Below are 26,980 nucleotides of genomic sequence, written 5' to 3' on the forward strand. Positions count from 1 at the left end.
ATTGCTTCAATACTTCAAATATAATGTGCATGATTTGTATGAACTACTTTTAATAGTGCTTTTTTCATTTTGTGGAAAAGTGCACCATGAACGTTTAGCTAAATTTCTCTTTTTGGTTCCAAAAAAAAAAAAAAAATCCTACGGTTTTGGAATGACGTGTGAATAAATGATGACCGAATTTTCATTTTTGATTGAAGTAACACTTTCTTTCAATACGATGTTAAGCTGCTGTTTTTCCTAGAACATACCTGCAAACTCATCACCTTTTGTTTTTTTTGTCTTGCCTACATATGATGCCTAATAGCGCTGTACAGGGTTACCGCTGTATTACTGCTTTCCCATAACGTATGTAATCATTTAATAGCTTGTAACGTGGTTATCCATTGCCGTTTAAGTTAAAACTGCAACATGTTTAAATTATAGTGGTCATTTTATAGTTTAGGTTACTGTACACATTTGTTGCTACTTAAACAACATGTAGATATTATATAGAATTTTCCAAAACGGCCTGAATCCAGTCAATGTTTAGAAGGAAAAAAATCCCTCTTTTCCATTCCCTATCAGCCATTTTTTTTTTTTTTTTTTGTTAACCAGCCCGGAGTTTGCAGGTATACTAGAAACCTTTGACCAATGCAGTCAGGCACTACAGTCATGGACGCCCATTTTCAAGCCTTAAGAGATCCAGACAGACCACTACAAAAGCTATAAGGGTTGATACCTCCACATCCAACGATGGCATAGCTTGTGTATGGTTTACGTATATTGGTTTCAGTATGGAAAAAGACCTTGTTTTTGCTCGTTTTTGTTTGTTTATACATTATTTGCTATGGATATTTTTTACAAAAAGACCCGAAATATGAGAATGAGAATGCATGAGTCAAAACGACGATGTTCTCATTTGATATTGGCTCAAGGCATGTCGTCCAGCACATAGTAAGTTAGGTGCCGATATGTCGGACATACGATTCTGTCGTGCCCTTTTCCATAATACATGGACGTAGTCAGTTATTTAGTGGTTAAGAAGCTAACAGTTGAGAAATTGTTTTAAACTCCTTAAAGCTATGCAAATCAAGCCTGTGCTCACCATTCATTTAAACCCACAAGAGGACACTAGTGTTTTTTTTTTAAATCGTCTGCTATAGCTCACTCTTTGGTTGACTGAAGTTGAGATATTTCTGAGAATAAGATGTATAGTTTGAGTAACTTAAAAAAAAAAAAAAAGACCAACTTGGATGCTTTCTGCTTCTGTGTTTTGTAAGTTTCTTTTTTCCTTATTCATTCGTTGCCAAACTTGCATAAATTTCACCTTGTGTGCCATGGGAGAAAAAAAGGATGTTGTTGCTTTTGTCTTATTTTCTTATAATGAAAATAAATAACTTTTGAAAGGTAATTCAGCCTGATCCTTTACTTTGTATTCCTACTTTGAAACACTTTAGTGACTGGTGTCAGTCTGAAATAGAAAAACCAAAAGCCTGAATAACCCGGTCAGAACTGACCGAGTTAGAAAGCAAGCTGAAAGATCAAAGGTCTTGCTCTGTTTAAAGAAGTTCCAATGCTAATTTTGAGGTGAGGCTGAGGACCAAATTATGCTGTGCCTAAACGGATGCTTATTTCCATTTCAGCTTATCCTGACCTTTTTAAATCTTCAGACGACTACAGATTAAATTACCCATGTATTTTATTTAAAAGAAAAGTACCAAGCAAAAAAAGAAATAATAAAATGATATATCTATATTCCCCCTTACACCAAAAAAATTAAAATTCTATATTTATAAAATGGTGGTGTTCAATACTTATTTTACCTGCTCTGTGTGTGTGTGTGTGTATATATATATATATATATATATATATATATATATATATATATATATATATATATATATATATATATATATATATATACAGTACAGACCAAAAGTTTGGACACACCTTCTCATTCAAAGAGTTTTCTTTATTTTCATGACTATGAAAATTGTAGAGTCACACTGAAGGCATTAAGGGCTATTTGACCAAGAAGGAGATTGATGGGGTGCTGCGCCAGATGACCTGGCCTCCACAGTCACCGGACCTGAACCCAATCCAGATGGTTTAGGGGTGAGCTGGACCGCAGACAGAAGGCAAAAGGGCCAACAAGTGCTAAGCATCTCTCGGGGAACTCCTTCAAGACTGTTGGAAGACCATTTCAGGTGACTACCTCTTGAAGCTCATCAAGAGAATGCCAAGAGTGTGCAAAGCAGTAATCAAAGCAAAAGGTGGCTACTTTGAAGAACCTACAATATGACATATTTTCAGTTGTTTCACACTTTTTTGTTATGTATATAATTCCATATATAATTCCACATGTGTTAATTCATAGTTTTGATGCCTTCAGTGTGAATCTACAATTTTCATACTCATGAAAATAAAGAAAACTCTGAATGAGAAGGTGTGTCCAAACTTTTGGTCTGTACTGTGTGTATATGTATGTATATATATAGATAGATATATAGATAGATATATAGATAGATATAAAATATACACACACAAATATACAAACACGTATGTAATAATTTGTATTAATATTACTTTTAATCATTTTTATTTAGTTATAAAGATATTTATACAGGTGCTGGTCACATAATTAGAATATCATCAAGAAGTTGATTTCACTAATTCCTTTCAGAAAGTGAAACTTGTATATTATATTCATTCATTACACACAGACTGATATATTTCAAATGTTTATTTCTATTAATTTTGATGATTATAACTGACAACTAAGGAAAATCCCAAATTCATTATCTCAGAAAATTACAATATTACTTAAGGCCAATACAAAGAAAGGATTTTTAGAAATCTTGGCCAACTGAAATGTATGATCATGAAAAGTATGATCATGTACAGCACTCAATACTTAGTTGGGGCTCCTTTTGCCTGAATTACTGCAGCAATGCGGCGTGGCATGGAGTCGATCAGTCTGTGGCACTGCTCGGGTGTTATGAGAGCCCAGGTTGCTCTGATAGTGGCCTTCAGCTCTTCTGCTTTGCAAAATTTACTTTCATCAGAGAACATAACTTTGGACCACTCAGCAGCAGTCCAGTCCTTTTTGTCTTTAGACGCTTCAGATGCTGTCTGTTGTTCAAGAGTGGCTTGACACAAGGAATGTGACAGCTGAAACCCATGTCTTGCATACGTCTGTGCGTAGTGGTTCTTGAAGCACTGACTCCAGCTGCATTCCACTCTTTGTGCATCTTCCCCACATTTTTTGTATGGGTTTTGTTTCACAATCCTCTCCAGGGTGCAGATATCCTTATTGCTTGTACACTTTTTTTCTACCACATCTTTTCCTTCCCTTCGCCTCTCTATTAATGTACTAGGACGGAGCTCTGTGAACAGCCAGCCTCTTTTGCAATGACCTTTTGTGTCTTGCCCCCCTTGTGCAAGGTGTCAATGGTCGTCTTTTGTCAGCAGTCTTCCCCATGATTGTGTAGACTACAGAGCTAGACTGAGAGACCATGTAAAGGCTTTGCAGGTTTTGAGTTAATTAGCTGATTAGAGTGTGGCACCAGGGGTCTTCAATATTGAACCTTTTCACAATATTCTAATTTTCTGAGATACTGAATCTGGGATTTTCCTTAGTTGTCAGATATAATCATCAAAATTAAAAGAAATAAACATTTGAAATATATCAGTCTGTGTGTAATGAATGATTATAATATACAAGCTTCACTTTTTGAATGGAATTAGTGAAATCAACTTTTTGATGATATTCTAATTATATGACCAGCACCTGTATATGACTAGGCTGTATATTCATTATTATGCTTGTTTAAAATACATTCAGTACTGCAAGCCAATTTAATAGCCTCATCATTTTTTTTTTTATTGGACCATAAATTTCACTATTTTAAGTGTTGTAAGTGTATGCTAAAAATAACATCTTGGATTGTTGTGTTATACCAAGAGTTGGGTGTGTGGCCACTATGATAATATATATGACATACAGAAGCATCCAACAGACTAATGAGACATCCTTATATTTTTAATTTAGAAATGATCACATTTCCCATTATATATGAAAACAATGAGTTCAAATTTACCTTAAATTTCAGTGATTGTTTGCCATGATTTGTTATGCTTTAGCACTCAACCCGCATGAACTTCTGATTATCTTGTTCTTCAGCATGATTTGAAAATGATCCAAAGAGCATCAGACCCTCTGTACCAAGTAGTTCACATGATCATTGTCACAAATCTGCTTCGATTAGTGACCTAGAAACAGAAGTGTAGAAGCTTATGCTCAGTATATGATTATGCAAGGATATCTGAATGTTTTATATTACATTATTTTAATATAAACGATGGTATTCAAAAAGAAAAAAAAAGAACTGATTAAAAATAATGATGCAGCAAAGACGATAACGATGATAATAAATGTAATTAAATGAATGCTAAAACATTGAATTACTCTGTCTCATAATGGAACATAGTTTCCATCACTTATCTAACACTTTTTCTTGCAATTTTGACTACATCTCACAATTCAGGCTTTTTCCTTTTTAGAATTGCAAGCTTATATCTCACAATTCTGTGGGGGAAAAAAAGAAATTTTTATTTTCCAGTGGCTGAAACTGCCTTCCATAGTAAATAGGACGGCAAACAACATGCAAACACTACCTGTGATGTTTTGCGGAATGCGTATACGAGTAAAAACACTGTAAAAACATGTCTGCTTAGTGAGATCTCAGCATAGCCTACATCACAGCCCCATTATTTATTAGATTAGAGGGATAGCTTTGATCTAAACCAGAAAACGAAGTGGATTAGTAAACAAAGATACTGTGCAATTACACAGTCCTAAACATACTTGCTAGTATATTTCCACAGGAGTTTATACTAACCAGATCTAACAAAATGGGGTTTTATTTCTAGGATTCATGTGAGTTACTGCAGGAGGAGCAAACGCATGAGTGTGAATGAGTGACGCAGCACAGGAAACACCTCTGTCACTGTGCCATGAAGGGGGCTGGCGATCTGTCTGCATACAAGCTGCAGCGCCGAGCAGACGCCTCTAAACACTCAACTTCCACACACACAACTGTTCACCGTTTACCTTTCGCGCACAGACCGAATTCGACAGCGCATGCAAGCGAGAAAGTCTCTCCTTACAGCAGCGGTTCCGCGAGAGAGCAGACTCACTCGGCGAGAAACCTCTTCCGTCTCCCGCAGCTCGGGACTCTTTCACACCGATACACGATGACCTACCGCGCGCGATTCCCTCTCCAAACACCGGAGACTTTCTCACTGCGTGTTTGTTTATTCTGATAGGGAGGAAGATGCTTAAATCCTCTCTTGCATGCCTGGAATTTTCTGCCCTGGAACAGAAAGTGGGCGTTTTTCTACACCGAAGCAACCAGAGGATTCATGCAACTTGCAGTTTCAAGTGAGGCAACATGCAGTAAGTTCTAATGTGCAGTCATCTAAAGGTTAATAACATCAGTTGCTGTTTTGCATTGATTTGATGATGAATATGATGCGCCTGGATTCATAAGACCGCACAGATTCTGAGGTTATTTAGAGAGATACACAGGTCGAGATGGCACAGGAGAATGTGTTTGATAACCGCAGTATAGTGGTGAAGTACATCCACCATAAGCTCTGGAAGAAGGGGTACGTGTGGGAAGTGAACGGACACGATGACGGTGTCTCGAATGGACTGATGATGGAGAGGCAGGAGGACCGCGGCTCCCGTCACGACCCGTGCAGCGCTCTCCACACGGTGCTACGGGACGCGGGGGACGAACTGGAGCGGCTTTATCAGTCGGACTTTGCGGAGATGTCCAAACAGCTGCATATCACGTCAATCACGGCGCAGCAGCGCTTCACCGCGGTCATAGACGAGCTGTTCAGGGACGGCGTAAACTGGGGCAGAATCATCGCTTTTTTCGAGTTTGGAGGGACCGTTTGCGTCGAATGCGTGAATAAGGAAATGACGGCGCATGTGGATAACATCGCGGGCTGGATGACCGAGTATCTGAACGGCCCACTGCACGCCTGGATCCAGGAGAACGGCGGATGGGTATGTAACGTTAACTAAATCAATATATAACCTACTACCTCACGTCCGAAGACGCAGGGTCACTCGCTCCGCCCCTTCTCCTGCGTTCGAAGCGTCGCGCGTCCTCTGATTGGCCGATAGCGCTGTCCGTTAGAATGCGCCAACCAATGAGCGGCGGCGATTTGTCACACCCCTCTCACGCCTCCGCGATGAAGCCTTCGGTAAATGTGTTTCCATCGTAGTTTATGCGCATTTTTTCTTATCGGATATAAAGTTTGTCCTGCTCAAATGTGCGCGTAGGTTTTTTTATTCGCATTTTTTATCATTTATTCGCATGTTGGCGTTTCCATCCAGCGGTTTTTGATGCGATTCCAAAATGCGCATACAAATAGGTGGATGGAAACGCAGCTAATGACAGCTGCTGTCTGCAGCAGAAATGAAGGTGTGGTTCTCCTGTGCACAACTTTCAGGAACTGCTGTTGATTCATGCAAACAGGAGGATGTTTATTCTTGTACGCCAACCAGTTATATGGGCTCTGATATTTACTCACCAAATCATGTGTTTCATTTGCCCCGAGCTATTCTTGTCCTAAGTGCAATAGTTCAGCTCGTGAAGAGACGCGTGTGATATTGTTCAAACAGAACTTAACTCTAATTGTTTTTGTTTTTTTTGCTAAGGTGTACCTCTAATGTATCTGGGATACCAGGTTAGCGCTGCCAGAATTCTGAAATGAGAATTGTAGTTCAGCACAGAAATGTTGAGATTCTGTGGATTGTGACAGTTCTCTAGGGGTTTGCTGGCATGCTTTTAATTTTCTTCTATTGAGTATCTCTGGTGAAACAGACAGTAACAAAACCCAAGAAGATGCAAAGGTTAAGTTACTGGGTAAATCTTACACAATATTTAAATAACTTCTGCAGTCATGCCAACCACCTCCAACATGTTTGGGTATGCAACAAAACAGAAGATACAAGACATATTCATTTTTATTAACTATAATATAATATAATATTTTTTAATTAAGACTTTCTAATCTTATCTAATCTAAAACCAGCAGGAAGCCTTATAAAGTGGAATGAAAATTATCTATTTGTGATCTATGTTATTTATCTTGTGAACGATTCAGACTCACAGTACCATCATTATTTCATCTAGTTTTTGGTGGCAAAGTAAAAATGGTGGAATGTTTTTAGGATGTTTGGTCCCAATAGGTTAAATATGGCTCATGTGGACTTTTAAGCTACAGGTAACTATCAAATATGTTCATAAATCCATTTTAACAGTAATAATGATGCAATACTTTACATAAAAATGGACAACATTAATGATTTACACCTCTGTTCTGATATAACAGAACTGTATTATTCCTACTATTTCAGTAGCATATAGTAGGTATACTGTGCAAAGTATGCTCATTTACTAAAAAGTGTGGTATGCCACCAAGATAACACCGTGCATGTTACTGCATCCCACAATGCAATGTGCTTGACTTGACCTTTCATCTTCAGAGTGATGAATGAACTAAAAGCAGATTTTGAGAATTATTTTAGAAAACAATTCCATTTGGTGAAGAAATTACACACTTCACCTTAACTGTTGATAATTAGAATAAAAGCACACAAAAAATCTAATCAGACATGCCACTAATGAGTTGATGTGACAACGATGTAGTACATGTATCTGTTACTAAGTAGTAAACTAGCATGCCATTCAGTTTCAGCCTTTCCAATTTTGGTGAGGAACTCAGGAGATCTGGATGACCTTTCCGTAACGAATTCCCTTGAACGGTGGCAAACATAAACGAGCAGGAACTTATGGTTTGGTGCAGCTTGGTAAGGTCATCCAGAACTTCCCCTCATTCATTCACTCAGTTGCATTCAGTCTCCCCATCTCAGTTCTACTACCATAGACTGCAGCATTATTATTGTTAGTCCTAGTTAGAACAAAGACTTAATGTGCATAATTCAAAGCACTGTGTCCAGAGGGTATTCATCAATAATTCAAAGGCTTTATTTCATCTTCAAGGAAGAAAAGTTTAACATTCCCCTTGAGTCCTGACCTTTTGAAAGTGGAAACTACTGACACATATCAAAGGATAACATCCTCGCTGATCCCGAACATCAGCAAAGAATCCCTCTATTTACGCATTTCTTTCCAGTCATTGCTCTGAAATAGACCAGAACGCTTCAGAGAGATGTAACATATGCCTGCGTCACTTTGGCAACTGCTTGCATTATCCAGCAGTGGAAATAATGCGGATAAAAGACACCCTGCTACAGTAGCTATTGAAATGACTAAGATTTAAGATTAAGGCTCGTTAACCTTAATTATAACATTTGTACTCCACCTGATATACAGTTTTCTTTTGACAAATGATATGAAAAAATCTAGCTTAATCTTCAGCCTTCCACCTAGGGTTGCACAAGGTGTTCTGTTATTTTACAGATTTATTTTTTTACACCCTGATTAGAAGTTATATCTCTGCAGCATCCTCATGCTATGCAGGCAATTTTATGTTTCATTGATGCTTTTTGTTAAAGTTTGAAACTGTAAACCATTGACAATCCTCATGTTGGAGAAATCCTGTTTTACTCACTCGACCAGTGGATCCCATTTCCACATAAATATCATTTCGCTTTTGACATTTCACAGTGCGGAACTGACTAGAGAAGCTTATAAGTGACAGTAAAAGTCAAGTCTGTTCCATGTCAAGGTGTATATGAAATGTCATGTCCTCTAAACAATGGGCTGTTACAGTAGATTTAAGTGTTTATTCACTTTCATTCAAACACATGAGCAGAACAGGAATGCAAGCATAATGTGTTTTATGGCGGCGATTTGTCACACCCCTCTCATGCCTCCGCGATGAAGCCTTCGGTAAATGTGTTTCCATCGTAGTTTATGCGCATTTTTTCTTATAGGATATAAAGTTTATCCTACTCAAATGTGCGCGTAGATTTTTTTATGCGCATTTTTAGAATTTATTTCTATGTTGGCGTTTCCATCCAGCGGTTTTTGATGCGATTCCAAAATGCACATACAAATAGGTGGATGGAACATAAATTGTGTTTTGCGGTGTACAAAAGTTCATGTTCTCTAACCTGCAGAAGATAGTTGATCAGTAGACTATACAGTATATGCCAGAGAAACAAGAGCACAGCCATCTTTAATCTTCTGTTTTCGCAGTAGTTCTGTACCATATATGTTGTTAGCTAGTGAAGTGGATTTACTTATAGTAGAGTTAATGAAAGTTATCAAGTGCATTATGTTCGAAGCGGATGTCAGAGTGGGAAGATTTTAAAACAAGTGGTTCATTCACAAATTCGTACAGTCTTACCTTCAGACTGAGGAAATACAAACAGAAGACAGACGACAACAATTGCAGCGCTGAAAAGGGGTGGAGCTACATAAGGTCTGTCGAAGATCTACAGTTTAGAGGCTTGACAGAAACATTTAAATAAATATTGTTAAATTAACAAATAAAATACTAAAGTTTTCCAGGGATGCTGTAAAAGGGAGTAGATATATAGCGGAGTAGGTTGTGTCAGAACATTTTGAATTCATCATGAGTTTTTTTATCAATATGCCTAAACCAGTAAATAAACCGATGACCCAATCAACCAAGATTGATCAGCCAATATTTGGCAATTTTATCATTGAATTTTAACTTTGGCTAATCAAAAGAAGTGTTAGTTCCCCAACTCCATGGGTTATTTTTAATCTATGATAAATAATAAAAATGCACATATAAATCATATTTGTATTATTAAAGTATCACATTTTAGTTTGAAGTAAGTATCATTTAACGTGCTATCATTAAATTATTTATATTTCGGCATTGTATCGGTCATCTGCCACCCTGCTCTTCAGAAATCACACTGGATAACAAAATGAACTCAAAAATCATAATTTATTATTTATAAAACAGAAGTTCTAGACTGTGACATAATATCCTGTTGCCCTTATTTGTTGCAATTGACATGACCGCTAACTTGATGAACTATTAAATACACTGTACATTTGATTGTTAACGTTACTTGAAAAAATCTTGCAAACTTATTACCTCAGACAAATGTAGTTAAGGTTGCGCAATATATTCAGGTTTACTTTATGCAAACGATTTATGAAAACTTGAATATACTAAGTAACCTTGACTAGATTTTTCTGCACCAATAAGTGCAACTATTTGTTAACAAACAAGGCACAGTGAAAATCCACTAAATGATGTCTTATTTGTAAGCTAATGACAAGTTACTGTCATCATATACTGTAAACATGTTGTTCTGTAATTATTCGTAGGAACAGAAGGTTGAGATCAGTGTCTATTGTGGTGTTCTATAAAAAGAATCAAGTTTACTAGATTGCTCTGACGTGGGCAGCATGATACTATAAATCCTGCCAGGGTTTATATTTTCCGCCCTGCATTAAACACAGTGACGGAGGCGGCACGCTCATTAACCTTAATGATGACATTTGGACAAGTGAGAGCAACGTTTGCACTCTCAAATCGGCCTACCTTCTGTTTCCTGTTTAACACGCGACTTAAAAATAGCTGTCATTTGTGGGTTTATGTTGTTGAGTCTGCTGTCTTGCCCCATACACTAAAAACTCTCATCTAGCTGCATCACAAATCACTGTGTGTTTGTTTACCTCCCCGTCTGGATCTCAACAACAAGCCACTGTCTGTATTTTGTCCTGTAATTCACCATGTGCTCATAGACAGTATTCAGAAAATAACACCTTGAGTCATATTCTATATATTTTTCAGTCTGTTTCAATTATACGTTGGCCTGGTGGGATTCATTCGTCCCATGCAGAGTGATTCCTTTCATCCAGGCCTAGAGGAAGTCAGTATTTTTTAGTCTTCTGGAACTGAAGACTGGAGTTAACTAAGTGTCTGACAACTAAATCTATTTGTGGAGGTTACCCTCTATCCCTACAATGAAAATGTAGCTGTATGTTTTAATGAAAAAAATTGTGATATTGTATAGGCAAATATTTGCTAAATTAAATAGGATTTTATAAAAAATGCTCAAAATGTATCACGGTTTCTACAAAAATATGAAGAAGCACAACTGTTTTCAACATTGATAACAATACATGTTTAAGCTGCAAAGCAGCATATTATAATGATTTCTGAAGTATCATGTGATACTAAATGCTGAAAATTCAGCTTTGCATCACAAAAATAAATGACATTTTACACTATCTTTATAGAAAACATTTATTTTTAATTGCAATAAAATTTCATGGAATTAAGTGTTTTTACTGTGTATTTTTGATCAAACAAATAGTGCCTTGGTGATCAGAAGAGACTTTTCAGTTGTAGTGTGTATACATTTATAAGAGCCATTTTCCAGTGGTCACTATAGCAAGCCACAAACAAAATATTTGGTCAAACAGTAGGTTCAGCAAGTTTAAAGAGTTACAACCTTTGAGAATGAACACTTAACACTTTGATCCTGGGTTTAACTACCCTATTCTCCTCTAAATTCCTGTTGAACACCCCTCCCAATTGCACTTCTGTGAACTCTGTGCCAAAAGGCCTAGATGTGCATCCTGCAGACTGACGAGGTAATGCGGCCATAGCCCACGTGAGCAGCACCTGTGTTTATTTGTGCGACGTGACAGTAAATGCTGCATGACGTGCTGTGTTGGCAGCTGCGTGGCTCTTAAATTATATACTTCAGCCCACTGAGCCAGGTTCAACTGTTGAGGGAGCTTTGCGTGCCATTGGGCCACTCGCAAATAGATCTGCTGATAATGTGACTTTGCAAAAGAGCCTTGACCTTTAGCTGGAGACATTTGATTGTGTGTCTTTAAAAGAGGGATTATGAGGACTGCCCTTTATAAATTATTCCTCCATTGAAGTTTGGGCACACCTGGACAGGTGATGGAGGATTAAGAGAGAGCTGGTTTGGTACACAACCCATTGTATGTTCTCTCCAGTGTCAAGCCTGAAATGTGTCAGGAGGATCATTTGAACATCTATTAGTTGAATTTAGGGTTGCACGATTATGACAAAAATCATAATGGTCTATTATTCCCTTGAAATTGTAACTCCAATTATAAATTACGATTATCACAATTTACATTTAATGATGTTTATACCATTGTTTGATGCAACTGCATGCCATGTTTTTATATGAAAAAAAACAAAAACACTTTTAGTGCTTTTCTATAGTATTAAGCCTCAAATATCAACTACTGTATACATCGGAATGGTTTCTTCTTTAAATTATATATATATATTAAAAAAATATGAATGGTATTATAATGTTATACTAAAACTAAAATTAAAGTAATGAAAAAACCCTTAAGATAACATGTAGAAAGAAGAAAATGCATCTTAAGCGCACAGAATAACATAAGTGAACAATTAATTGCCACTTTGAACGATTACGTAATTGTAGCATCCATAATTGTAATCACAATTAGAAAATGTATTAATTGTGGAGTCCTAATTTAATGACAAAGAGATAATAAACAGACAAAATAACAAACTATACTAACTATAGCCTAAACTGGTGTAGAGCAAAATGTGTAAAAGGAAAGAATGTTTTTCAAGGGAAAAGTGAATGTTTATGCAAGTAAAGAATACAAAATATTCCAGAGTAATATTTAAGTTGTTTTGAAGTTGTGTTGTTAGAAAAAGAATATGTAAGTTTCATACATCTGGACTGTTTTTGAGCAGCTTGAGTTATACGTTTCATTCATTCCAGTACTGGTTTATATATATATATATATATATATATATATATATATATATATATATATATATATATATATATATATATATATATATATGTGTGTGTGTGTGTGTGTGTGTGTGTGTGTGTGTGTGTGTGTGTGTGTGTGTGTGTGTGTGTGATTGTCATATAATGAATTACTGAAAAAAAAATTTGCATGAAAAAATGGTTGTATCACAGTGGTTTTGCTGTAGGTTTTGTAAAATGTGTAAAAGAGTTCAAAGAGTTTTTTTCTTCTGAAGGATTGTACTTTGAAGGATTGACACTTTGGATAAAAGCATTTGCAAAATGAATAAGTGTAAATGTTATGGTTATTTGTGTGTTCGTGCGGGGGAAGGGTGCGTTTTTCGAATAATAATAGAATAATACCCACCGATTTTCAAATATTATCTCATTCCTCGTATTTTTATGCTTAGTACAGTCAGAAAATACAGCACCTTTGATAAAAAAGGGAACATTGTACTAATTTGATGTCTCAGCATATGCCAATAATAGTTTTATCTTTAGGAAATGGCACCTTTGCGTCTGTGTCACTGGAAAAAATAAACCTATCATGTGATGGCCCTGACGCAATTGAAACAAGTTTCATGCCGGCACGGCACCAAATGCCTTTTTATTAGTTGCTAATGTCTGTGTTCTTGTGGTGCCATCAGCTTGTCAGCTTTGTCATGATGTCACAGTCCTAAGGCTCCAGACGATTCAGTCACATGGCATTTACTGTATGACTTGGGCCAAAAATATGTCAGTATGCAGGTGCCATACGTCAGCAACTGGTGTTGAGATGAATGGGAATGCTGACGGCTACCTCTATCTGTGTAAAACTGGCTCCTCTTCTCTCATTAGTATGACTCTTCACTTTCAACAGAACTATCAGAACTATTACTGACGAGAACATCCTGTAGTTCTCATTTCAGATGCTTCTTTGAGAGATTATCATTCTGATTTATTTGCTTAGGGGATGTGAGAGTGGAACAAGAGCCATGCGCAGGAAGTGGAGAGCCACTAAAGAAAGTTGAGAGTGGAAGAAGTCCTTGGGCTGCCTTTCACGTCACATGTTTCACATCATATCCTTCCACACACAGAAAGTGAACCGTAAATGGTTTGTGGAAAATTTGCATTTAGCATTACAATGATGACTTTTGGTTACAGTGAATTGCTCAAATGCTTCTCTTTCGTACCTTTGGAGATTTGTGTAATTTATTTTTTTATTTTTAATTATTTTTAATTTTTTTATTATTTTTTAATTTTCAGAACCGATCCGATAGCGAAAAATCTGAGTATCTACTGATACCGATCCGATACCAGCACAGTTTTTTTTTTATCAGTGTAGAATTTCTATACTTTGTGTTGACCTGATCACATTATTTTTTTTTGTGTTAAACACAATCGATATTATAATCAATAATCTATGACTAAAATACTATAAACTAGGTTATTATATAGGATAATTCAACAGCAAAAGATACTGTAGATTCTAGAAAAATCACGGGTGCACAATAATTTTATAAAATCTAGTGAAATATTTTATTTACAAATAAAAGTGAATAAGTCTAAAATCTGGTAAAATGTTACACATTGCTCTTTGTGTTGTTGTAAAATATATTCATGAAAAAAAAAACAAGTATATACATATATATATAGAAATATAAAAGATGTTTCCTTTTAAATGTATAGCACAGTAATAAAGGCAGCAGCATGTGATAGATAGGACAGAACAAGAAAGACTATTAATAATATTTGCGCAGAAAAGTATTATAATACTAAGGGCCGTTTCATAGTCAACGCATCTGTACACATACGCGTCCCCGAGGCTACTCATCGTTACGCTTCGGCCGCCATTGTGTAGCCAAATGTGTCGTCCTAGTTTTTGATACGTGACGCGCCGATGCACGCAATACTATGCGTTGTCGGTGGGGGCGACATTGCAAGTGTTGTACATTAATTCAAGTATATTGTGTTTACAGAAGAAGAAGGTTTGAATACAATTTGCGAAGCTCAAATCGGGTTGCGGTGATTTTGGTGAGTGTCCGGGAGAAAGCAGACGACTTGTGAAAGCAATTCATCAAATTTTTGGCGCCAACATCCTAAAATACTGGAAATGTCTCTCCTCGTCCAGGCTTCGCATGGGAAGCACCAGAGACACAAACTCCCCATCCTGATCTCTTTTTTGATTTAAAGGGCGAACATACCTCCGTCTATGTCTGCGTTGCCTTTGTTGCCGCCGATGTAAAATCAGCAACAGAATTCACTCCTCTTCAGTTGCCATTATGATCTGAATATCACGCGACCCGACTCTACTAATATCACCCGACTCTACTACCCCCTGTTGCGTGAGCGGTGTATTGCATACACGCATCGCCCGTGACGCTTGCGTCCACTGTTTAGACTATGAAAGGGAGCTCGTCGCTCGCATCGCTTGCGTTGCTTGCTCGCGTTTCTCGCATTGACTATGTAACGGCCCTAAAGGCACCAATACAGAGCAGCACAGAGCGTTTATGCACATCCCGTGTGCAGAATGATGAGCTTGAAACAACACAGAGTCACAGTGCACAGGCTGCACAGCCCTCCAAGTCCACATTGAAAACTTAGTACAACACACAAGCTGCTCGGTGCTTACCGGTTAAATCAAACGATTCGTTCGCAAACCGGGTGTCACTAGTATAAAGGGAAGAGATATTGATACGTAGTGTATTAAATCAGTGCGTTAGTTTACTGAGCCTTTTCTTTGAACAGTTTTAAACCTCAGTTACTGTTTGCTCTTGAAGAGAGTTTCATGGATTTGACTGTAGTAACCGAACGTGACTCACAGTTTGATTGCTGAATGGATGACAGACAGCCGCATCGTGTGGAAGCATATGGGTAGCAATATTCAATTTGGGATGTAATATGCAAGATGACAATGCAATATGTAAAATGACAATGCATTTCTGTATTTACGTTTACATTTTCCAATACATTTGTGCAACGTTTGGTGCAAAATGAAAATGAAAATTAAATTACATAATTTTCATTTACCATTTCATACACCAGTTTTAATATGTAAAATGAATACTAATTTTAACGCTTTATAAGTTGCAAAATTAAAATGAAAATGTATTACAGAAATGATTAGATATGTCGCACATGTTCAAGTAAAAACTGTGGCAAAATGATCATTAAAATGCTATTTTTCTTAAATGCATTAACACTCACAGTTAAGACACTTACGATTGCATTTTCATTCAAATGTGCACATTGAAAATGCATTCCGAGCCGATCACGTGTCAATCACTGCGTGAACTAGGCGGGGCTTGCAGAAGGTCAAGAGACTCAATACTCAAGAAGAGGATTTAAGTGAGAGAACATGGACAAGACGGTTGGCCCGTGTATGTTTTGATCATTTCGGTTTATGGCTTCAATATTTCATTTGCACTTGTGGGCGGAGCTGAAACGCTGCTTTCTTCTGATTGGTCAAATCGCTCCACCTTCAGCTCGGTCTTTTCCTTCTTTCAGGCAGAATAAGAGTCAGTGCGAGTGAAGCACTGTAATGTCTGAAACCACCGCTCACCGTTAATTAGCATAATATTTGAATCAGATGTAGCTGGGCACATAATTCGTGCTGCTGAGACCTGCAAATTATTTCTAGGTTGAAGTAATGTATGAATATTGTCCCACTGATAAATACAGTCCAAATAGTTCTGTCTCCTTGGATAACAGTGAAGTGGAAATAAATATAGTTAAATTTATGAAATAAAATTAAATAGGATTTTTTGGGAAGGTAAGTCTGGCCAGTTATACAGCAACGCGAGGCAGACGAGTCTGAAGATCTGAGCTGAATTTGGTGAAACATTAAAGTTCTAGTCTGTGTCAATTACTCTCATAATAAATAATAATAATAATGTTACCCGTATTTTTCGGTATAAGTTGCATCAGTCCAATAATACGTCATGACGAGGAAAAAAACATAAGTCGCACTGGACTATAGATCGCATTTATTCAGAACCAAGAGAAAACATTACCGTCTAGCCGCGAGAGGGCGCTCTGGGGTAGGCTACAGGAGCACTGAGCAGCATAGAGCTACTTTTACCATATTTATTTAGAAATGTAACTATATAAATTTTTACAATTATTTATTAATGTCACACACACACACATACCTAGTGCCTTATGACTTAAAAGATGAGAGTGGTAAATGTTACAGACATGGAACTGTTCAGTCTATTATTGATTTTTATTTCCACTTCACTGTTATCCAAGGAGACAGAACTATTTGCACTGTATTTATCAGTGGGACAATATTCATACATTACTACAATCTAGAAATAATTTGCAGGTCTCAACAGCACGATTTAGGTGCCCAGCTACATCTGTTTCAAATATTATGCTAATTAACAGTGAGCGGTGGTTTCAGACATTACAGTGCTTCACTCGCACTGACTCTTATTCTGCCTGAAAGAATGAAAAGACCGAGTTGAAGGTGGAGCGATTCAACCAATCAGATGAAAGCAGCGTTTCAGCTCCACCCACAAGTGCGAATGAAATATTGAAGCCATAAACCAAAATTATCAAAACGTACACGGACCAACTGTCTTGTCCATGTTCTCTCACTTAAATCCTCTTCTTGAGTATTGAGTCTCTTGACCTTCTGCAAGCCCCGCCTTGTTCACGCAGTGATTGACACGTGATCGGCTCGGAATGCATTTTCAATGTGCACATTGAATTTTGCTACATTCATTGCGGGACATTGAATGAAAATTCAATCGTAAGTGTCTTGACTGTGAGTGTTAATGTATTTAAGAAAAATAGCATTTAAATTATCATTTTGCCACAGTTTTTGCTTGAACATGTTAGACATATCTAATCATTTCTGTAATACATTTTCATTTTAATTTTGCAACTTATAAAGCGTTAAAATTAGTATTCATTTTACATATTAAAACTGGTGTATGAAATGGCAAATGAAAATTATGTAATTTAATTTTCATTTTCATTTTGCACCAAACGTTGCACAAATGTATTGGAAAATGTAAATGTAAATACAGTAATGCATTGTCATTTTGCTTATTACATCCCAAATTGAATATTGCTACTCATATGCTTCCATAGCAGCGGAGAGTAGAGTTTATGTAAACTTGAATTTAATGACATCAATATTAATCTGTACCTCACAATACCCGATCCGCAGAAATGGCAGTATCAGAGCCGATACCAATCCTGAGTGTCGGATCGATGCATCTCTAGTTTCAACCCTGTAACCTTGTTTTGTCTTTGAAACACGAAAGAAGTCACTGGCCTCACTGATTTTTTTAATATATATTTTTGTCCAAGTCCGTCTTGTAACAATTTGATGTGAAATGTTGAAGTTTGAAATAGGGGTCGACCAGTATTGATTTTCAGGGCAGATACCGATTTGCTTTATTACAGATCAAGCATATATATATGGTCTGCTATAAAAATGAAAATTTTTTTGACTGAAGAATTTAATATTCTTGGAAAACTGAACACAAAAGATAAAATCCATTATAGCATTTTTGACTTCCAAAAAAAAGAAAAAAAAAATACTGATGCATATCTGTCAGTTCTGCAGCCATGGTGATAGAAACAGGCACAGCAACGATAAGCAGTGAAATGTAATGCTTAAGTAATATAGCACAAAGTACAGTCTAATAAATGTGTGTGTGTGTGTGTGTCTATATATATATATATATATAAATATATATAAATATATATATATAGATAGATAGATAGAGATTTATAATGTTAAAAACTCTGGAATGCATCTACACAATATATGAAAAGGGTTTACCTGGATGTATGTCACAATACCAGAGATTTTGCTTTCATATTGTGAAGTTGTTGTTTCTATTACACAGCGACTTCAAAATCAGTCAACAGAAAAAAATAAGAGAAAAATTAAGAATCTTACCAGTTGCAAACAAAACAAAAATTCTGTATAGTATGTAAACAAGACAGTGTCTGTTATTTCCTCATGAGTAAATGTATACTTTACTTCTATGTGAGAGTTTTCACACTCTCAGTCTAGCCTGAGCTCAGTTCAGTAACGTTCACAATCCAGCCAAGTTTCCCCTCGCAGGCTCCTCTTACCGGAGCTGCAGTCACTTACCATCTGCCCCATGTTTACACTCATCAGCAGAGTGCTGGTAATCTCTGAAACATTTCCTACTGGCCTAGCCAAAGGGAATAAAGCAGGCGTTCAGCATAACGTCTGTTGCAATACACAAACAAAAATCTGTCTCTTTCATTCTTTTTTATGTCACACATGTAATACTGGGCATATACTATATATACACTCTGCACTTCAGATGTTTCAGATTAACACCTGACAGTTTACAGCAGAAATATGGTTGTCCTCTATGAACAAATACTCAGACTAATTATACAAGGACAATTTAAAATATTTAAAACATTCTACCTCAATTGTAAACATATTTTGCTTCTGGTGCCCGTTCCCAAGTCATGTCCTAATATTGACCTATGCTTCTGTCATCCAGTTATGTTTCTACTGAACAGTCTTGTGATTGCAATATGTTAGATACACACAGAGATGCTCTAAGGCTAAAAACATACTCTGTAAGTACACAAACATACATGAAAGATATTGCAAGTACGAAGACCCATTTTATAGCCTATATTTAAAAGTGATAAATAGTTCATCCAGCCACAAAAAATCATCAAATACTTACACTCATTCCAATTTTACAGAACAAAAAAAAGGATATTTGGAAGAATATATTTTTGTTTATGCAATTAAAGCCAATAAGGTCCACAGGTCAGTCTGTTGCTATTCTTTCAGTTTATATTATAAATTTTTCTTTTTCTTTACACTTTTTTTCTTGCAAATTCTTGAGGGAAAGAAATTGTGAGATAAAAGTTGCAATTACCTTTTTTTTGTTCTGTGGCAGAAACCAAAAACAGAATTGTGTGATGTTAACTCAGAATTCAGAGGAAAAATGTCATTTCTGTGTACATTTTTCACAATTCTGACTTTTTTTGTAAAACTGCAAAAAACAAAGTCCAAAATGTGAGAAAAAAAGTTGCAGTTACCTTTTTTTTTTATGGCAGAAACAGCTTCTGTACAAAACAACCAAATCACTAACAAATCCACTAAACAGGTCAACAATTTTACTAATTTAACTTGCTCTGAAAGATTTTTTCACACATTTGCTTCAACATGATATTAGTTGTCCTGACAGAGAAAACTGACCCTAAAAAGATTATGCGATTATGCAATACTGTGATCTCAATAGCACCCCTATTGGCAACACCAAGAATGCAGTTCATACATGTAACATAACATTTCTGACAAGGGATGTGCAATTTCAATCAAATAGAATTAACAAAAAAAAGTTTGTCCCCTATATTTATACTATGTGATATAGTTAAACAATATTGTGCATGCAGGAGGGCTGAATATCAGCAGAATATAACAAACATTTGAGATATAATATTGTCAATTTTGTCTGTTTTTGCTCTGTATTGCCAATATTGATACTGATTTAGTTTGATTGGTAACACCCCTATACTGTCTTGCTATTCTAAGTGAATTTAATTGATTAAAATAAATAATTTAATTTAATTTAACATTAAAGATGTTGCACATATAATATGCATAGAAAAAATTCCATTTAAAGGGGTCATCAGATGTGACATGCACTTTTAAAGTAGTTTGAACTGAAATGTGTGTTGGCATTGTGTGTAAACACCCACTAAATAATGATACAAATCACCCAGTATTTTTTTTTTTTTTTTTAATCTCGTTAAATCATTTCCCCTTTCTCATATCAAGCTATTCTCGGATGCCTGACCCAGGACCTCCCACGATTGTTGATTGACACTAGCGTTTTATCTTAGATCCGCCATTGACTACGTTTACATGCTGTTAAAATTCGGGTTATGGTCGGGTTAAGGTCACTATTCGGGTTTCTGAAACATTCGGGATAACCCGTTTACATGCGTGAGCAGAGAGAGTTACTCCTGTATGCATGGAATGTGTAATCAGTCGCCAATCCCGATGTAAACGGCGACGCACGGTTAGCTTCTGGACGTACGGACAACAAGACGCAATATGCGTCATTTCCGATTCTTCTTCCTGTATCCAAAGACAACAACAACAACAGCAGCAGCAGGCGGATAATGAATAGTTTGGGGCAGATAGCGATAGTCTTTGTTTGCGCTTTGGCGCTGGTACTGATCCACCAGCAGCACTTGACACTACTGTGCCTCTATACTGCACGCGGGGTTTTTTTATGCGCCGTCTCTACTCAAAAGACCAAGATTCCTTGCGAATGGAACATGCGCAGAACACACATTTTGATGGGGATATGCCGAAACGCGTTTACAAGACCAAATATTCGGGTTAGAAAAGGGGTACCCCAGGTATAATATCCCGGTTTTTAAAAACCGGGATATGAGCAAATCCGGGTTTTTGCCGGTGTTTACATGGCCGTGCGCGACCGGGTTATTGCTAATATCCCGGTTTTGAACGTGTTATTGGCTGCATGTAAACGCAGTCACAGTTTCACCGCCAGAGCAGGAGTAAACAAAAATGTCTCTTAAGGTGTTCTGTTGTTGGATGTGATGATCAAAATAGCAGTCGTCATTTACTCCCGAAATCGGAGCCTGACAACTTTGACGCTGACCTTCATACGTCATGCTCCTGGAAACGCTTCTTTGTACAACTGTGAGCGCAAGCTACATCAAAGTGATTATTACATTTTAAATATGGACATTTTTCTCACAAAAACGCATTGATTCACTGCAGGAGGCCTTTGATCCCTTTTTTATAGATGAGTGATTTTTATTTAACTTCTTTTGGACTGATGCATGCAACAACCGCTGAGTGGCATTAAACAGCTTGAAAGATCAAAGACAATTTTTTAAATAACTCCGGCTGGATTCATCTGTAAGAAGAAAGTTATATACACCTAGGATGACTTTAGGGTGAGTAATTTATGGATTAATTTTCATTTTTGGGTGATCTAACCCTTTAAGTTGCTTTTCCTGCACCTGTAATGAAGGGTGGACCGAGAACAAAATCTATAAATATGGATTAATAGCAAGCTATCACAGAGTAATCTTGTGAAGGTGGTTACTGTAATGCATTGTTCTCGTACACAGTGAGGTTTTCTGAGAGCGATGTTGGAGTTGGTGGAGGCGATGTCCTGTGTTATCCCAGAGGTACTCCACCCTTCCACAGCATATTTCTGTGCCCTGTCTCTGGAGGATCCTGTTGATCGGAGGAATGTAAATAAATAAAGCAGATGACCTGGGTGTTGCTTTCCTGAGAGGCCTTCCATGGGTGGGAATGAGCATGGACAATCACTCCAGCCAGGTCAACTGGCTGAACTTGTGTGGCCGTTTTAGCTCTATGTTAAACTGGGTGTGTGTGTGCATGTGAATGTGAATGCATTCAAATTAATTAGAGCATGTGAACATGTTCAGTCATAGTCAGTTGGTAATAAACATGAACACTCTTAAATGAAATGTTTCAGAAAGGTGTTATGGTTTATTAAAGCACCTATATATTAGTGCTTCAAATAGCCCATAACTTCTCTAAAAAAAAAAAACCTTTTAAGTCCAACACATTAAATAAAATACATGATGTAAAATATTTTTGTCTTAAATTTTCTGAGGACCCCTACAGTTTGCAAACCATCAGGTTGACAGAAAAATGACAATGATCCAACTAGGCCAGTCATGAGTATTGTTTACTCGTCTAATGTTTTTTTTATCTAAATGGAATTATCCTGAGGAACTGTAAAATATAATACATTTCAATCACATTTTGCCTTTCAAAATAATGACAGACACCACAGACTTTAAGGGAATTGAACCTCACTCAGAACAGCTGAAAAGTGCATCAAGATTAATGTATCTTTCTGGATCGTGCCATTTGCTGTGTTTTGGTTTTTATGCCAGACTCACACAAAAGTTTATCATCAACAATTGACACACATGATGCATGAAAAACTCTCAAGCCAAAGATTCTTGGTCCTTAGAGTTTCACACACATTATATATAAAATAGGTCTGCTGGGCTCCAAAGATTTCAGCAAAATAAGAAATATTTTAATTTTTCGTGACCGGTCTAATTTTAACAAGCTTTTTGTATGAACAGAATGGTCCACACAGAGATCTGTTTGGAAAGTCTAAAATTGATATTTCCTACTGGCACACTAAAGCAAAAGATATAAATAACCATCTAAAAACAATTTTTTTGTGCAGTACTGCATATTTTAAACCACGCTCAGTAAGCTCCTGTCTGTTGCATTACATGAAAGCAGTTGGATTGACACAGGCTCCTCAGATGCACACTATATAGTAATTAATATTTGAGCATGTAATTCATTGTTTCTTGTGATTGTGATTCCTCTATAAATACATTTAGGCCACCTCTGTTCGTCAATAAAAAGGTCAATGTTAAAGTCTGTGCAAAAAGATTATTTGTATTTGGTGCTTTGATGCAAATTCTATGTGAAGTACAATTGCTTTTGATAGGCTTATTTGACCACAATGCAAGTGACCCATAACTAGAGATGCATTCAGATTTTGGAAACTGAATGAACGCATTTGAATTGCATTAGTGTCTATTTGATGCACACAGTGTGGATTAGATATATGACAGGTAAACATGTCAGCACTGTGCACACACTTCATCATGTCCAAAAATAATAACAGACTGGCAATATGTAAATCAGTTTGCCTGAAATATCAAGAGTTGGCTCATTGCCAAATAACTTTAGCATGACTGGTGTATCAACCAGCTTGATTTCATATAGTTTAATTACAAGATTATCCAAATGCTACATTAATAACATTAAATAACAGACAGGAGCAGGTTTATTAGGCTGATTTATCTAAATATACTGACAAGCATTCTATGACGTTCCCAACTATTTATGTTCACTGAAAACTGTGTTTAAGTGAAAACTCGCAAATACAGACAGTTTTACATATTTTTGTGTGTATTTGTCCATTCAAATGCAACTCCGAAGCCCTCTTCTGCAGCTCAGTATGCTTTTAACAATTTTTGTAACTTTTATTTTTACAGTGCGTGTCCACTGGTCTGGAACGAAGGGAACAAAGCGAGTGTTATCATTTTGTTCCTATAGGAGTTGAGCCTCATGCTGACGTTTGGCAGGAGACTGGCTGCATCTGAAATCGCATAGTTCCCTACTATATAGTAGGCAAAAAACAGTATGTGACAAAAGAAGTATATTCAAATTCACATTACGAATTAGTCATATGATAGGCAAGAAGTACCCCGATAACCTACTAAATCCAGCATGATTCTGAAGTGTGCATACGATGGACACTTTACTGTCCCATGAGGCCACAGGAGAGGATTTATGAATGATGCGACACAACTGACACTGGAAGGTTATGTGACAGTAACGTGGAGAAGAAGGTTGTATGCCAGATTACATTCATACACATCCTACACACATACTACACACATTCATACTATATAGAACATGCTCTTTTTGTGGTTGCAAAGTAATTACTTATTGAAAAAAGTACCTACTCGAGAGAGTATGCGATTTCGGATGCAGATGTGTATTTATGGCCAAGTTTGCTTTATATGTAATGAAAAGTTAAGTGAACATTTTGATCGCCATCTGGTGGTTCACTGCATTCATAAACTCCACCCTGTCCATGTAAATGAATAGGATGTGAGTCAAATTAAAAACAAATATTTCAAATCATTTTTTAGAGATATGTTTTCCATCATTGTACGTAGTTATTTATGTTTTCTAACAAGTTTGATTGTAGTTAGTTATTGGGTGCTATAAAAATGGGTTTTGCATAATAATTGAGGGTTTGTGATTGAGTATGCTGGAGTTTGGAAGGGACTTTGATACCATGACTCCAGCTCATGATCACTACCGTACAGACTTGGGCTCCTAATGATTCACTACTGCACAGACTCTGGCTCCTAATGGATCACTACACACAGACTTTGGCTCCTAATGATTCACTACTGCGCAGACTCGGGCTCCTAATGATTCACTACTGCGCAGACTCTGGCTCCTAATGGATCACTACTGCGCAGACTCTGGCTCCTAATGGATCACTACTGCGCAGACTCTGGCTCCTAATGGATCACTACTGCGCAGACTTTGGCTCCTAATGATTCACTACTGCGCAGACTCGGGCTCCTAATGATTCACTACTGCGCAGACTCTGGCTCCTAATGGATCACTACTGCGCAGACTCTGGCTCCTAATGGATCACTACTGTGCAGACTCGGCTCCTAATGATTCACTACTGTGCAGACTCGGCTCCTAATGATTCACTACTGCGCAGACTCTGGCTCCTAATGATTCACTACTGCGCAGACTCTGACTCCTAATGATTCACTACTGCGCAGACTCTGACTCCTAATGATCACTACGGCACAGACTCTGGCTCCTAATGATTCACTACTGCGCAGACTCTGGCTCCTAATGGATCACTACTGCGCAGACTCGGCTCCTAATGATTCACTACTGCACAGACTCTGGCTCCTAATGATTCACTACTGCGCAGACTCTGGCTCCTAATGGATCACTACTGCGCAGACTCGGCTCCTAATGATTCACTACTGCGCAGACTCTGGCTCCTAATGATTCACTACTGCGCAGACTCTGGCTCCTAATGATTCACTACTGCGCAGACTCTGGCTCCTAATGATTCACTACTGCGCAGACTCTGACTCCTAATGGATCACTACTGCGCAGACTCGGGCTCCAAATGAATCATTACTGCACAGACTTGGCCGCCAAATTATTCAATACTGCATTGAATACTGACAGTCACGTTACATGGATTGACTGATTTGGATGTTATGCAGGATTGGCAATAGCACATTGCTTTAAAGGAAAGCAGCGGAATGCAATATTGCGTTTTCATAATCATTGGAAATCAAAATCAAAAACGAAACTTTTTTTTTGCATAGCCCTTGTCACTAAATCATCTTTGAGTTTAAGGGGACCCCCTGGTGGTCCTGGGGCACTAGGACAAGCACTACATATGAGCATAAAGATGACGACATCCTTCTTCTATCTGCTAAAAGTAACTGCATGGTGAGGCATTTGCTCATTACGTGTCACATTTTTACTTGTACATATCCATCTGTTCTACCCGACACTTACACTCACATGGGCACTTACACTGGACACTGAGGTCAGAGGGCCAGCTACAGCTTGCAGTCCCTAAGTCGAGACTTAAAACTCGGGGAGACAGGGCATTTTCTGTGGTTGGACCTAAACTATGGAACGCTCTGCCCCTCCATGTCCGAACTGCCCCTACAGTTGAGTGTTTTAAGGCTTGTCTAAAGACTCATTTTTACTCTTTGGCTTTTAACTGCGCGTGAGTTGTGTGGTCCTTTGTGGTATTTAATATTTTTATCTTTTGTATTCTATATATTTTAATTGTTTTGTATGATCTGAATCTTTTGTGCAGCACTTTGGAAACTTTGTGTTTGTAAAATGTGCCATAGAAATAAAGTGGATTGGATTGGATGTTCTTGCATCTAATGATGGCACTCTGACAAATAAAACTCCTTTCTCTGCGGCCGCAACCAGGCCTGAACACATGTTGCTGAATGATGCATGAGCTGGCTAATCTCTGACACTAAATGACCATCCCTCAAACAAGATGTGTCATGCTGTCTGTTTCTGTCTCTTCACCGCATACTACCTAATCCCACCGGCTCCACGTATCAGGTGACTACACAGGCCTTGAAATATTCAGAGCTATGTGAGACCATCTAAATATAGATGTGTTGCTGCTCCCAGGACGCTAGCTAAATGTCATCGTGCAAAAGTGTGGATTAGCATGCATTTTCAATCCCATATCCTGCATGGTGTGCACGATGAATGAGTGAAACTGTCTAAAACCCTTTATGTTGAGATTAATATCTGTTCCTCGCTACTTTATCAGATTGTAAACAGTAATGCCCAGCCTGACTCAGACTATGTAGAGAACAGTTCAGTAGAACAAAGGTCATTTGTAGTCCAGCTACTGTTGTTGCAACTTTGTGTGGTTGATAAGGCACACTGAACGGTCACTCTAAAGATAAGCTAAAGAAAAGTCTTTGATATAGAGGGATTTGAGAGTAATCAAGAGCAATTGGTAACTGAAAGTGTTGTGGCTTGAAATTGTAGCACTTGTTGTTCTGCTGATTATCAAACTGAGAATAACCAGATAAAGC

The 26,980-nt window shown here is 37.4% G+C and overlaps 1 protein-coding gene across 1 annotated transcript in view; it reads left to right on the forward strand.

Annotated features, from left to right (window-relative positions):
• The first annotated feature begins 4,959 nt into the window (after positions 1-4,959).
• LOC132096814 (apoptosis regulator Bcl-2-like) overlaps positions 4,960-26,980 on the forward strand; it is a 43,194-nt gene continuing 21,173 nt past the window's right edge. The window contains exon 1 of the mRNA XM_059502428.1: positions 4,960-6,058. Coding sequence (XP_059358411.1) covers positions 5,576-6,058 — 483 coding nt within the window. The 5' untranslated portion in view covers positions 4,960-5,575. The remainder of the gene's footprint in view (positions 6,059-26,980) is intronic.

The sequence above is a fragment of the Carassius carassius genome, chromosome 20 (genome assembly GCF_963082965.1).
Source record: "Carassius carassius chromosome 20, fCarCar2.1, whole genome shotgun sequence".
Taxonomy (NCBI): domain Eukaryota; kingdom Metazoa; phylum Chordata; class Actinopteri; order Cypriniformes; family Cyprinidae; genus Carassius; species Carassius carassius.